General features: G+C 42.5%; 2 protein-coding genes across 3 annotated transcripts in view; both read right to left on the reverse strand.

Moving 5' to 3' along the window:
* tbc1d23 (TBC1 domain family, member 23) overlaps positions 1–1828 on the reverse strand; it is a 15934-nt gene extending 14106 nt beyond the window's left edge. For both annotated transcript variants that reach the window (XM_060066211.1, XM_060066210.1), the window contains exons 1-2: positions 1741–1828; positions 166–274 (exon numbers count right to left, since the gene is read on the reverse strand). In XM_060066211.1, coding sequence (XP_059922194.1) covers positions 166–274; positions 1741–1778 — 147 coding nt within the window. In that variant the 5' untranslated portion in view covers positions 1779–1828. The remainder of the gene's footprint in view (positions 1–165; positions 275–1740) is intronic.
* Positions 1829–2221: 393 nt separating this feature from the next.
* Positions 2222–13764, reverse strand: tomm70a (translocase of outer mitochondrial membrane 70 homolog A (S. cerevisiae)). The gene is made up of 12 exons (XM_060066555.1): positions 13467–13764; positions 12126–12299; positions 11417–11543; positions 10988–11097; positions 10680–10828; positions 8016–8223; positions 7481–7615; positions 6971–7078; positions 5362–5478; positions 4987–5084; positions 4617–4739; positions 2222–4079 (listed from the first exon to the last, which is right to left on the reverse strand). Exons 1-12 carry the CDS (start codon positions 13707–13709, stop codon positions 3926–3928), a joined length of 1746 nt encoding a protein of 581 aa, XP_059922538.1. The 5' UTR covers positions 13710–13764; the 3' UTR covers positions 2222–3925.
* Positions 13765–14510: the final 746 nt, after the last annotated feature.

Here is a 14510-nt window from a genome sequence, read left to right on the forward strand (position 1 = left end):
TACTGGTTTAGCAAGACATGCCCTAAATGCTGTTTAACATCTTCAAGTAATTAATGCTATTCAGCATGCCGCCTCTCTTCATAGGATATCTACCTCCTCCACATGGTCATGTCACAGACACCCTGCTGGCCTTTGACCTCCACAAGGCTGTCAACGACCTCTCACCTTCCACATCTTCGCTCGTTGTTGAGGCGGGATCCCCTCCTCCTCGATCAGGTTCTTCTCCATCTCGATGTCGGATCCAGAGTCCAAGGCCTCGGCCAGATCCTGGTCCCTAAAGCACCACACAAAGTCAACCCCATCTTGGTTATCCCACTTGGGGTCCGGAATGCAGGACATCATGAAGCCGAGCAAAGAATGTTAATCAGTTTTAGAACATAACACAGCTGGAGCCACCAGACAATTGTTACTAACAGTTTTAGAACAACACAAAGCTGGAGCAACCAGACAATCGTTACTAACAGTTTTAGAACAACACAAAGCTTGAGCAACCAGACAATCGTTACTAACAGCTTTAGAACAACACAAAGCTAGACAACCAGACCACTGTTAGTAACAGTTTTAGAATATCACAAAGCTGGAGCAACCAGACCAATGTTACGAACACTTCTAGAACATCACAAAGCTGTGGCTACCAGACCATTGTTACTAACAGTTTTAGAACCATACAAAGCTTGAGCAGACCCATTATTTTTATAGTTATAGACACATACAATGCGCTAGGAAACTATTCACTATCACACAAAAGCAACGTTATATCGCTCACTCAAGTTACACTAGCTATCAATTCCATTAGATATATATGAATGAAAACATATACATAAATATAAACTAAATACAAATCCTACGAAAACTTAATTCTCCAGGAATGTTACTCGTCCGGATAGAGTATCCAACATGTAAAATCTGTAGTAGATAGAAGTACAGGTTCCCCAGACTAAGACTAAATCTAGAAGATGGAGAGACTCCATGTACAACGGGTCTTACTGATAGTAGTATATTGACTGCTGATAAATAATGAATGTGTATTATTAATGACATGTAATTGTTAAAAAAAACTATTTGTATAGCACAAAAAATAGAAACAGACACAGCAGAAGGCGCCAACACACCGGGTATAAACCCACCATGTAACACACTGTTATACTAGGAGGATAAGTTAAAACATAGATGGGACGAGTTCCATCATGCAACACACTGTCTTACTAGGAGGATAAGTTAAAACATAGATGGGACGAGTTCCATCATGTAAGGCACTGTTTTATGAGGAGGATAACAAGTCATAGATGTGACTAAACTCATCATGCGGGTAACTTTATTCAGAGGTGAAACTGACACTTAATGTAACATGCTATCTTACTAGGAGGATACAATAAGTTACACAGCCAGTATACGGTATTGAAGGTACATAATAACCACATTTATCCCATGCCGATCAAACCCACAATGGAGACAGGAACTAAACTGCATCCACGGCCAAAAACACTATTATTATGATGTATTATTGCAAAACAATGAAGGAAAATGATCCAAGATAATTAGCAATTATGAGCTTATGTGGCTAGCTAGCGTTGTGATGTCTGACACGTCAACTCGTATCCACACACACATAAACATAGAGCGTCTCCTCACGGTGAACACGAACACATTCGTTGAGGTTGGACACGGCATGAGTGCGACCTGACTACACACATCATTTGAAGTTATTTCTGTTATCATTGTGCCTAAGCATCGACTCACCAAGTGGCGAGCAGAACTTCCTCCACGGCGTCCGCCATCGTTTTGTTGTGTTGACGCGCCACGTCACAGCACACGTGACAAGCAGACCCGGATGAGACGTAAAGTGTGTCACGTGATATAGCAGACGATGAGGCTAATTGGTTTAATCAGGGGAAGAAAACGAGTGGTTCTTTGACTATTCTTATTTCTGGACATGTCACTATCTTTCAGTTGTGCAAGTTTGCAACGTTTGCACTATTATCAGTTCCATTGTTAACCTTGCAATACATTTATTGTAGTTATCCGAGTTGTAAATTGGTTCAAAGATTAAGTCCCCTGTTAGATTCATTATAGGATATATGGTTAGTTTTTCAAGGCCATCAAGTGTTTCATAAATTGAAAGCTTGATATAAATCAAGAAAGTAAATTATTTATATAAATACTTTTTAATTAATACACTGCAAATGATACCATTCTAGAGAACTACAGAATAAATGACTGATTTTGTTTTCAAGTAATTATAACTTTATTAGGATTCATGTTCTTTTACTTTGGTCGTGGTACATCTCAAAGAATAGTGTAAGTTTTCCCAGAACATCGTCAAAATTACTGAAATCTGCAGATGCACATAATTGTCAAAGGCTCACATCCATGTTAAAGATTACTCTATGGTTCCTCTAATATTCTGAAGGTTCTTTCACTGACAGCGGCTAAACGTGTGTTCAGAATGGAATGTAGGTTTAATTAGTTGGTGACAGAAGAACTTTCAAATATCATCTTCCATAAGTGCTGGCCAGATTGTTGTTGGGTATTCTATAATTACAAACCAAAGCACTGATCAGTTACTTAGATACAATCATAACAGAAAGTCTAACACTTTGTAATTTGTTCAATATGACTTTATCGTTATTAACAGGTCTGAATTAAGCCTACCAGCAATAAACCATAGGATGTAAAAATGTATTGTTAATATTCGTTTGTGTGTATGTGTGTCTTTGCCGTCTTAAAAGACCAGTCTGCAGAATAATCAGAAAAAATTAAATAACAAAATATTAAATTGGCTACAGAATCCTGTAGGGATTGGGAAAAAAAATATGTCCCAGTTTGACTGCGGGTATTGAACGGAGACGAGCCCAACTAAACCCAGTTGCCATGACGACTAGTCCAGAATCCTTATGTTGAGGTTTCAAAACATCAGGGCAAGCATTGCATCCACATCACATGCTGTACAAGGCATAGAAAACAAAACTAGGCAATCCCCCAAAAAACAAAGTAAAAATACAAAAAACATAACACTTAAAGGACCCATTAACATGTTGAAGCTCATGGCTAAACCGTGCGCACTGCCAACAAGTGATTCATTCCAGTATTTACTATAACAAAACAAAAAATCACTCCCATCACACATTGGACTATAGGTCTTTAACTTGCATTCTCTGCTTCGTCATGTTTGAACGTAGGATGAAGCCGGACAACATACACATTAGAAAGCAAAGGTTAGAGAAATTAAACAATTCGGCAAGCCAAATTAAATTAGACAATGCTTTCATAGTATTTTAGGAATAATACTTGTCAAATTGAGGGAGCATGATTCCAATTTAGTTTTGGATTCTACTTTTGGATTGAAAGCAGATCATAAGCACTGGACAGGCCCTTGTGACGGATATACACTGCATGACAGGATAGAGATCATCGGTACGAGAAGATAGAGACTATATGAATGACAGGATAGAGATAATCTGAATGTCGAGAAAGAGAATGTGAATGACAGCATGGAGACAATAAGAATGGCAGGACAGATATAATCTGAATGTCGGAACAAATAATCTAAATGAAAGGGAGGTAATCTGAATGTCAGAACAAAGACCATTTGAATGACAGAATAGAGTTCCCCAGAATGACAGATAATTCCTGGGTTTAGAGATGGACATCAGGGTGCTGCAAGTCTAATTTAAGTCCCAGCTGAAGGCTGGTTAGGTTGAAACAATCTCTAAACCAGGTCTCAGGCAGGGGAGCCCAGGGTCACAAGGGAACCAACCGGCACCAAAAACCTCTCAGATTGGATGTAAACACAAGCGGTTCCTAACCCAGAACTGTTTCCATCGTCAACACACTAAAACGTCAACGGTCGCATTTGAATTCATAAACAAAAACCAGGCTCAGCTGCGGGAGGATTGTGATTGACGGTGGACGTGTGTAACCACGGTTACAGCGTGGGCGGCTTGAGACCGTACTTCCTGGCGACTTCGGTCTGGGCGTAGGCGGCGTCACACAGGGAGTACAGGTGGGCCATCTCCATCTCAGACTTGGCCAGGTTGATGGCCTTGTTGAACATGTCTATTGCCTTGTCCAGGTTACCCCTGAGGATGGAGGAGGACCATACATGCATGTTAGTTCGACATGGCTCAAATCACTTCAGTTGAAGTCCCTTAAGATAGAGTCTGCTCCAAGTCAGGGTCAAATCTACTCGACTAATTGAATGAAGTTCATGGTCTTTTTAGCATCTATTAAGAATATCTTCAAATATAGATATTTAATACTTGTATTACTCGTTACTTATTTCTATACCTTCTATTGTGCAATGCAAATCTTCTCAGTCTTAAATGTATATTGTAGTCAACAGCATATCATTTAAAAAAAGATCATACATTTTAGGCAGAAAGATTTTTATATTTCAAGCTCCTTGTTATACACTTTTTGGCAAAGTGTTTTTTCTGTTCATTTAACCTCTGGAGAATGAAGTACGGACAGTTGCATGGAGTACACATTCCTTCACTTTAAATACATCTGAACCTTCTCTCCCAATCCTAATAGGTATGAAATCAGGATCTCAGGACAAGCCATTTAATTGGAGAGGTAAGCAGGAAGTAGAGGGGAGCATTGAGGCGTGTTCTGACCTTTGGACCTCAATGGTCCCCATGGTCTCGTAGGCAAAGTCACACTTGTTGTCGATCTCGATGGCCTTGCTGATGAGCTCCAGGCCAAGGTCCACATCCTGTTTCCACTGGAGCTGCAGCAGCCTGAGGTGACAAGGACACAACAGTGGTTAAATTACACGTAATAGCAGAATGATATCAGTTGATAGCAATAAACTGAAGATGTGCAGTTTTGATGAATAATTAATGAACAATGTATTTTTGTTGCATGCATTATTTGTCATTTTCAGCAGTAAATAATTAGATGATTTTTAGTTTTGTAGATCGATTTTGTAATAACTTATTCATGCGTTTTGTTTTTCGGCGCATTAGCTGAAAGTGATCTGCTCACCCCTTGTGGACGTATGTCGTGGCGTTGTCTGGCTCCAGCTCAATGCACTTATCATACATCTCATCTGCTTTTCCAAACTGCTGCTGGTCAGTGAGGGCCTGCAGAGAAAACAGAGGACACCAATTCAATTAAACGTAATGTATGGGAGTATATTCGTCATTCAATTAAAAAGTAATATCCTCAGAGACGGACACACACAAACACAGAGAGAGTGACAGAGACGGAGACCGAGAGAGACCGAGAGAGACCGAGAGAGACCGAGAGAGACCGAGAGAGACCGAGAGAGACCGAGAGAGTGGACAGGCATCAGTGATCCTCCAGGTTCTACAGTACAGTATACAGTATGCTGAGTGTGGAACGGCGTCGCGGCATTACCTGAGCATAGAGGGCGTAACCCTCGGCACACTTGGGGAAGCGCCGGATGACGTCCTCGAAGCAGTCCATGGCGGTCTGCATCTGGTAGGGGTTGTTCCCTGTGTACTGCTGCCGGTACTGAGAACACAACACCAACACACGCCGGCCAATCAGAGACAAGCCGATGCTGCGTCGGTCAACACAAACTGATCCGTTTCCATCTAGTCAAGCGACTTGGAAGTCCATAAAAGTCTTTGCTAAGACGTTTATTTTATCCAAAGCAGCTTTCAGTGTCAGATACATGTCCCTTAGGCACAAGTAGGGCTGGGCGATATATCGAATATATGCGATGTATCGCGAGATGTTCTCCAGGGGATGTATAAAATGCCCCTATCGCGAACATCGAATATAAATTGGCACGCAATGTTTCTTTTTGCCGCCGCCGGCATACTCGTTGTGCTTTCACGCGACGGGGCGACAAGAACTCATACAAAGTGAACGTAGAGACGCATATCTGCCAATCAGCGTTCAACAGCGTGGCCACTGAGTGACATGTGTAACGTAACAGCCAACCAGCGTTCAACCGTCAAACTCGGTGCAGTGCAGTCCGGGGTGAACTGCAGCACGGAGAAGAAAGTGATTGTTGCCGTTTGCGACTCCCGGAGCTCTATATATAATAATATATAATATAATAAATTGTTTATATAATATCACGGCCAAAAGCTCTGTGCGCCTCCTGATGGCCGTAGCGTGGGGAGCTCTCATAGGGATTGGGCTTCTCGGGGTTTGTTTAACGCACAGCGTTCCCTTCTCTCGCTATTTCCGGTGGCTCTCTAAACACACTCACTCCCCCCGCCCATTGCGAGTCCACGAGATTCTCATGGACGTGCGTGTGTGACGTAGTCTGGAAGGCGCGCTGCTGTAGGTGTGTGTACCTCCGACCGGTGAGTGAGAACAGCCAGAGAGAGAAAAAAGGATGGAAACTGAGGATTTGGTTTCGAAAAAGAATAGCACTGGATCCTTCGTCTGGCAGTGTATATATAATAATTATTATTCAAACTGTTAATAAATAATTAACGGTTTGAATAAATGCTGTGTTGGTAAATCTAACTTGCTGTGTTTTTACTTTTCTTATGTGCAAGTTCTAAATTGTTCCAATAGAAAGCACTGATGAGTTTAAACAATATGTTGTTTCATGTCATCTACATGCAGACTTATGTTTCAGTAATATTAGAATTATTACTGACGTAACATTATGCCAGACATGGTTGAATCGAGCATTTATGATGTGCTCTAGAGGAGATTCAAAATATATCGAGATATATATCGTGTATCGAGATATAGTAAAAAAAATATCGAGATATTCATTTTGGCCCATATCGCCCAGCCCTAGGCACAAGGATGGCTACAGTTTAGGCTGCGGCCATTTGGAATCGAACCCAGTAGCCTTTGGCTGAGAGCCGAACACCCACACCATAGCTTACATAGAAGAGCGTGTGGGGAAAGAGCATTGGAAAGTTATCCTGTTATATTGAATAATGTTTGAGGCACTGTGATTGTTGTTTTGTGTCACAGCAATTGGGAAAGTAAGTTGCAATCTTTTTGGAAAAAGTGTGAGGTTTTGACTTACGAGAGCGAAGCACTTCTGGGCCTGGGCAAGAGCAGAGTCTGGTCGCAGGAGGATGCACTCGTCGAAGTCTCCTACCGCCTCCTCCACCTGGTCCAGCAGGATCTTCAGCTACCGGCAAGAAGAAACACAAACAACTATGAGGAACTACGAACCCAAAAGCAAAAGCTCCACTACCATATATTCAGTTTAAAACAGTTGATAACACTGTACTCTTCTAAAAACACAAGACTTGATTAAAACCAAATTAGAAATATGTTTGGTTGACTTTAAACTGTCTGAATTTTTTACTAATCATTGATCCCCAAAAAAGTTACTGAATTAATCACCAAGCACTAATGAGAGAAAAGGTCATTAGAACCTTTTAATATAATTAAAATGTCAAGGATGAAAATAACATTTCTTGGCAATTGTAATTCTATTCATAGTGTGGAAGTTCATATTCCTCCACAAGGAGGCTACTGTGACAAACCAACCAGACAAGCCAGCACCCAAAACACCAATGACCCTCACCTGTCCCCTGTGGTGGTAGACGTCGGCGTTGTGACTGTCGATCTCGGCGGCCATGTTGAAGTCCTGCGTGGAGAGCATGGGCTGCTGCTGCTGCATGTACATGCTGCCGCGCTTGATCAGCGCGTTGGCCCGCAGCTACGCACGGAGGGAGGAACACCACATGAATCATCCCCAAGCCGCTGACCAACAAGAGACATGATGACAAGGATGTTCTATGGGTCCTTAAGTTATGGGACATAACCTTTATACATTAAACACAGTCGTTTTAATATAGCCAATTCACACCCCAAATGCTTTCAAGCATTCACATCCAATGGCCATAAATATCTGGAGGCAACAGGAGATATATCATTTCCTTAGGAAAATATAATAATTCCGTACCCATGTCTGTGTCGTCCTCCACCAACGCTCTCCGTTTACAACCACACAGAGGGAATCCCTATCGCCACTAGATCTCCCATGATCCTCCACTCTGTTCTGGCATCGTAAAACCACCACCTGACCTCAGAGGGGGGGGGTCGAGGGTTGGAGTTACCTTGACGTTGGCGTCCTGTGTGTTGATGACGCGGTCCAGGTCGGGCTGGGCGGCGTTGGCGTTCCCGATCAGCAGGTAGAAGGTGGCCCTCAGGATCAGTGCCTCCGTGGTGTAGCGGCCTGCCGAGTCGATCTCCTTGGTGCATTCGCTGATGATCTTGTCGTAGTTCTCCTCCTCCATGTACTGCTTGGCCTTCAGGTAGCCAGAGCTAAGGGCAGAGAGAACAAAGATGGACGGTAATGTGTGTTATTTTCAGTAGTCGTGAAGGTAGAAGAGTTTTTAGTTGTATAGTGATTATCCCATCTAGTCATCCAGCGATACATATCAAACCATCATGTCATCAGACACTTTTATCCAAAGGGACTTCACTGACGAAGTGAATTGAGTTGCAGGTCATAAATGAGCAGGTAGGCATGGGCATCTACCTCAAGAAGTCCCACAGACATACTGCGTGCGTTGGGGAACGATTACTTTTCGGCTACACTGTCCTGCCCCATTTTTGTTATGGGAATCGTTGGTGAACTAAGCCAACTGTGATGCTATACGGGTCACACAATGGAACTGCTTGGCTAAAGGTCAGATGCCAGTATTTTCTAATGTTGTTGAGCTTTAATAGAACGACAGTTGTGTTGAAGTTTACTAATAGAACACCCTGCCGCAATGCATCCATATATACTCCACTGCCTTGGTTCCTGAATGAAGAACTGATTTAAGAGACACATCAAAAAATATAATCGAGGAGTTTGTGATTACTCCAGCTGGCAAGCCCACGCAAACTGGAATGAATTATTCCTTCAGCTCAGTGAAGTATTACATCCAAACAGTACAGGTACGTGTATGAAATGAATGCAAACTTATGGCTTTCTGCTGTATCAACAGTACACGTTTTTTAACAGCAACTAATGTCTATTAAGCTATTAATATTCATTTTGGCCCACCTAGCTCTAGCTGACAGGTTTGAATTGAGCTTTCCCATGATAAAAAAGTATTGTGCTTATTAGGGCTGTAACGATACGCGTATCGAAACCGAAATCGCGACACTCAAAGCCACGAACCTGTCTCGCGGTGTGAGAAGGCAGAAGCGCGATAAGGCCTTTCTAACTCTCAAATTGTCAGATTGAAATTTGCTTATAATTTGTCTAAATAATAGTCTGCTGACACCGCCCCCTCTTATCGATGCCGTAAGTATGCGACGAGATGCCCTCTCTGTGATGAAAGCTATCCATGGCTACGGAGGATTGCATTTCTGCACAGCCGTCGAAGTCCTCATATGCGTTATGAACAACATTTATCAAGAGTGGGCCAAGCGCGAAAAAAATTGCCCGTATGTTCCCTGTCTCTACTGTTTTGTGTGATTTGACCGGCAGTTGGTCTGCTTATAGGTCGGAATGAAGCGGCCACCGATTATTGACCGGATGGGTACTTTATTCGAACAAACTTGTTCCCTTCCTCACTAGACACACGCGCTACCGCTCGCTCTCCTCGCTCATCCACTCACTCGCTGACGTCACTCACACACACACATACATACGCACACTGCCATTCTCGCTCAAACATACGCTACTCGTAACACTATGCCTCGTTATTGCGATGTTCATGTTACGTTCAAGTTTTTTCCCATCTATTGAAAGTTAGGCTATTAAACATGTTGCATTCTATACGGCCTGATTATGTCATTATTTAAGCTACATAGCCTAATAAGAAGCGCCAATAGGATATTTGACTAAACCACCAAACTAGTTGAGGGTTTTTGCCTACCTGCAAGCATCCTCCAACTGCAATCTTTGGTTATTTAATTATTAATTTAGCTACACTTTAATAGTATTCTTTCTGTTCAAATCTGTTCAGTGGTCCAAATTATATTTGTTATTAAATGTTACATTAAGTCAATTGTTATACAAGTGTTGTTGAAATAAAATGCTTTTTAAATTTAAAAAAATCATGGGATGTATCGAACCGTGGGTCAAAAATCGTGATACAAACCGAATCGTGAGTTGGTGTATCGTTACAGCCCTAGTGCTTATTCAATCGCTACAAATAAATGATAGAATGGAATAATAGTCATGTCATTGACAATACTGGAATACGACGTGAATACTGAAAAGAGCATTGCAACACAACACTCAGACTAGCTTAACATCATTGCAAATGCACAACAACATCCTACGGTGAAGCAGCCAGAAAACTGTACACTCGCACCACTTATGCCAGCCGCCATTACAAACTAGGGATGTGACTAACTCAAATTTTTCATGGTCGAATAATCAGTGGGTGATATGAACGAATCGATTATTCGATGTATGCATAATGTTAGCTCTCTGGCTCATAGCTGAGTGGACTAGAATACCTCCTGTTGCAAAGCCGTAGCTAAGGTCCGTCCTATATACTGGAAGAGTGAACAACGTTTCCGTTGCATAAGAACCTTGCGGAAAAAGTAATGATTGTTCCAGGTATTAGTCAAACCCTCAAGCGTTTCCAGGGAAACAATGGCTTGTGAAAAACTTTATATTTGAATGGGAAACAATTTTAGCGGTCCAAATGTTAAAAATCGATTTTGACCCTCGGGAACGGATAATCGAATATTCTGACCCATCCCTATTACAAACTGCACAGAAACGCAAGGCAAGACGTTGTCCCCACGGCCACCGAGCCATGCTCTCTGACCTTGCGGTGACCTCTGCGGCCTCGCCCTCCTTGTCCTTGTCCTCGTCCTTCTTCTCGCCCTTCTGCAGCGGCTGAGAGATTATGTCATCCGTGAAGGAGCTGAAGTAGGACTTGATGAACTGCGGCGACGGCATCAGTGGCTCACGGTTCTGCGGAAGACCACCAAAATATATTTTAAAACAATCCCTCTGTGTCGGGCTAATGTCTCTCTATATTAAATTCTCAGGTCTCCCTCCTTTGATTGTCTGTCTCCTCTACGTTATTGGTGCCGCTCGCTCCCTCTCCGATTGGCCGGTGTGGCTCCCTACCTTGTACTTGTCCTTGGCCTTCTCCTTGCCCAGGGACTTGAGCACCTTGTCGGCCAGCAGCATGCTCTGTTGGTTCTGGAAGGACTCCAGGATGCACACAGCTGTCACGTCTGGATGAAACGAAAACAAACACACCATGATCATCATCATCATCATCATCATGTCGAGGGCTACAACTAGTCAATCCACTCAATCCCTGGGAGATTTCAGTCCGGGATCAATTAGCATTATCTTAGCCTGAGTGGATTTCGAATCCCCTAAACCAGTGGTGAATCTGTGGGTGGTGGGGCCGTTCAGGGATCACAGCAGAGACCGAGTGGATCGTGTAAAGGCCACAATAAGCATTTTTATTCAGCATTTTGCCCAAAGCAAAAATCTATATGCCGGTTTGGTTAATTTGATCTTTCACAGGATGGCTTAAACACTCACCCTCCAGACACTCCTTCTTGTTGTCTAGTCTCTCCAGGGCCTTGGCGCGTCTGAACAGAGCCTTGACGTAGCGGGGGTTCATCTCCACCGCCTGGCAGCAGTCCTGCACCACCTCCGTCCACTTCATCTGAAATCATACAATCATACACGCATGGTTCATCTGAAATCATACACGCATGTTTAATCTGAAATACACACGCTTCCTCGAAAATCATTCACACATGATTTGTATGAAATCATACACATATTTAAACTCAACTGAAATCGAATAAAGCCTAAACAATAATTAAAAAAAGATTGTGCTTGGTTTCATGTAACTCTAGGCCATAGCTTAGCCATAGACCTTAGCTTACACCTTCGCTAAGCCAAAGCTAAGGTCTTAGGCTTCTTAAAAACTGGAGACTAGCATTGGTTGTGCCTTGTGTGGGTTAAAAACCCAGACTGAGAGTGAGTCTAAATAACACAAAGGTTACAATTAGCCACAACACATGTCTAGCCTTGGCTTGCTATCAGCCATTAATGCCTCTGCAACCGTTCTGGATGGGACAACAAGGAACATTAAGACTTCTTTCTATTTCAGGATTTCTAATATTAGTAATATTAGTTTTCTGATTATGTTAAATTATTTTCAGATGCAGAAAAAGGATCAAGTACCACACAATCCACAGCTTATGTTGGTAGGTTTGAGGCCACAGTGTGTGAGTCTGACCTGCTGTTCGTAGGCAGCCGCTCTGTTCTGGTAGAAGGTGGACAGGTCCGTTTTCTGCTCAGTTGGGCAGAGGGAGATGGCCTCTGTGTAGCAGTGGATGGCCAGGTCATACTTCCCCGCCTTGAAGTACTTGTTGCCCTTGTTCTTGGCTCCCTGGGCCCGGTCCAGGGGAGTCTAGAGGAGGAAGCGATGAGAAGAGTGTACTTACTTATCTGAGGATACAGAAAAACACATTCATGTTCTTTCCAACCATACCTTTTTTTCTGTCCGGATCTGACCAAAAAAGGGATATATTATCGGATCTAGAAACATTTTTAATGGACAAAGAATATTTTTGTAGACAAGCCGAAAGTAGGGATTGCTCAAGAAACATTGGGCCCAGCCAACTATAACATATTGACTGTAGGGAGAGGTGAAGAAAGACCAAATTCATTCGTTAGAGTTGGAATTCTTATCTCAAACAAGTTACAAATTACACCATTGGCAAGGTTTGTTAATCCAATAAGCCAAGGTTACTGTTTTACCAATCAGAACAGCTCTTTTGCAGGTTATAAAAGTGTAATAGAGAGAAAAGAAGTAGAAGTCACGTTTGATGATTTGGAGGTGAAATAACGTTTTTCTCTACCATAATGTTTTGAAAAAGTAAATAATATGGGTGAAAATAAGCTAACATTGTATCGGTCATTTGACTTTGGTTCCACTGGTTCCCTGTCTGTGAAGGGTTAATACTCTTAAGCCACCCATACGACCTGTATCATAATGCACAAATAAAATGAAACGTTTACAATTATTTTAGTATTAGTTTAGATAGACCCTTCTAGACGACACTTCAACGTGCCCCCAGGTAGCGCTCCCGACCGCGCCCCCTCCCCGCACACTGGACTCAATATCTAGCCAGCCGCGTTATCCAACTATCAACCAGCCTTGACCATACCTCGTTTCCATACAGACAGTGCCACCACGTTGTGTGGTATCATACTGTCGGTGCGCAATATAATTTATTTCCTGCGTGTGTCGTTGTGCGAGGCACTTCAGGAAATCTAAATTTCTAATGAAGCTTCGTAACCTAGCCACCGAGCTATCGACTAGTTTAGCTTTGGTGCTAGCTTACGAGGCTAGCTGACCGCAAATCACCGCATGCGCGTCTGACGCTGGCCGAGGAGTCGTCAGTCCAGCCCGGGTACGCTCCACGTCCTTGAGACGCGTGTTAACGGCAACCACGTTTTAGTCACCAAAAATTGTCATTCGTGCACAAGCATACACAACATTAGACACTAATACGTACAGTGTCACAGTACATAGACATGCAAGTTTCCCCCTGAAGCAAAGCCCTTCCTTTACCATGTTCTCCAGCTCCCGGTTGGCCCGTGCTTGGCCGTCTTGGCCCTGTACGGGGCTAGCGCTGCCTTCTGGAGTCTTTCGTTCACCATTTCCCTTCCCCTTTCGGTCCTTCTTCGATCGGTTTCTGTTCCAGAGGTAAACGGCCCCTACTCCGAGCACTATTGGGGTCCCGACTAGTAAGGCCAATTGCCAGCGCGGTAGGCCGGCTGCAGACTGTGGTTCCACCGGCTTGGATGCGGCCATGATCCACCGTGACAGCTCCGTGTGTAGCTCTGCTCTTCTTCTGGAGCTCTGCGAGGTCACGGCGAAGTCGGGCTGCTCTTCACGGGATACTGGCGACCACTAGCGGTCACGTCAGGTCCAGTTCTATCCTGATATTATAACGCGTATATACCTATACAAATATGTGATGTATTATGAACTATGAAAACATTAGGAAAATGTGCAATTTGATAAAATATGTATGCGCGTGTGTGTGTGTATAGCGTTGTCGTTATACACACAGTCAACTTACAGGCTTACTAGCATTTATATGCAAGTAAACATACATCCTTCAAACCAAGCATACTGTTTAGCGTACATAAAATAAGATGCTATATTTAGATCTAGATGTAACGGTTTTCGAACTGATACAAAATGTATTTGATGTTTATTTTCCATTTATTTATTTGCAGCTGAATATTGTTTTAAAATGATGTTATGAAATAAAGACATATTGACAATTTGTCATACTGAATTTAGCCACTAGATGTCATGTTCTTGACAGAAACTATTCGGTCAAGAACATAATCTAAATTCATTTGAGAGAGAAGTTATTTGAGCAACTACTTTATTACTTTATAAGTGGAAGTTGTGGTGGTCTGTCAGGGCAATAAATAACGGTTCAATAATTATGTTAAATCAAGGTGTTTCCATACTATAATGGCACAACATTTGTAAATGTAAAACAATATTTACATTGTGATTTATGTGTGAAGGTGGAGCTAAGCCAGGAGTTGTTTTATTATATTATGTTTATTTTATATCTCTTATTATCATGTCATA

Source organism: Gadus macrocephalus, chromosome 12, assembly GCF_031168955.1.
Source record: "Gadus macrocephalus chromosome 12, ASM3116895v1".
In the NCBI taxonomy this organism is placed as follows: domain Eukaryota; kingdom Metazoa; phylum Chordata; class Actinopteri; order Gadiformes; family Gadidae; genus Gadus; species Gadus macrocephalus.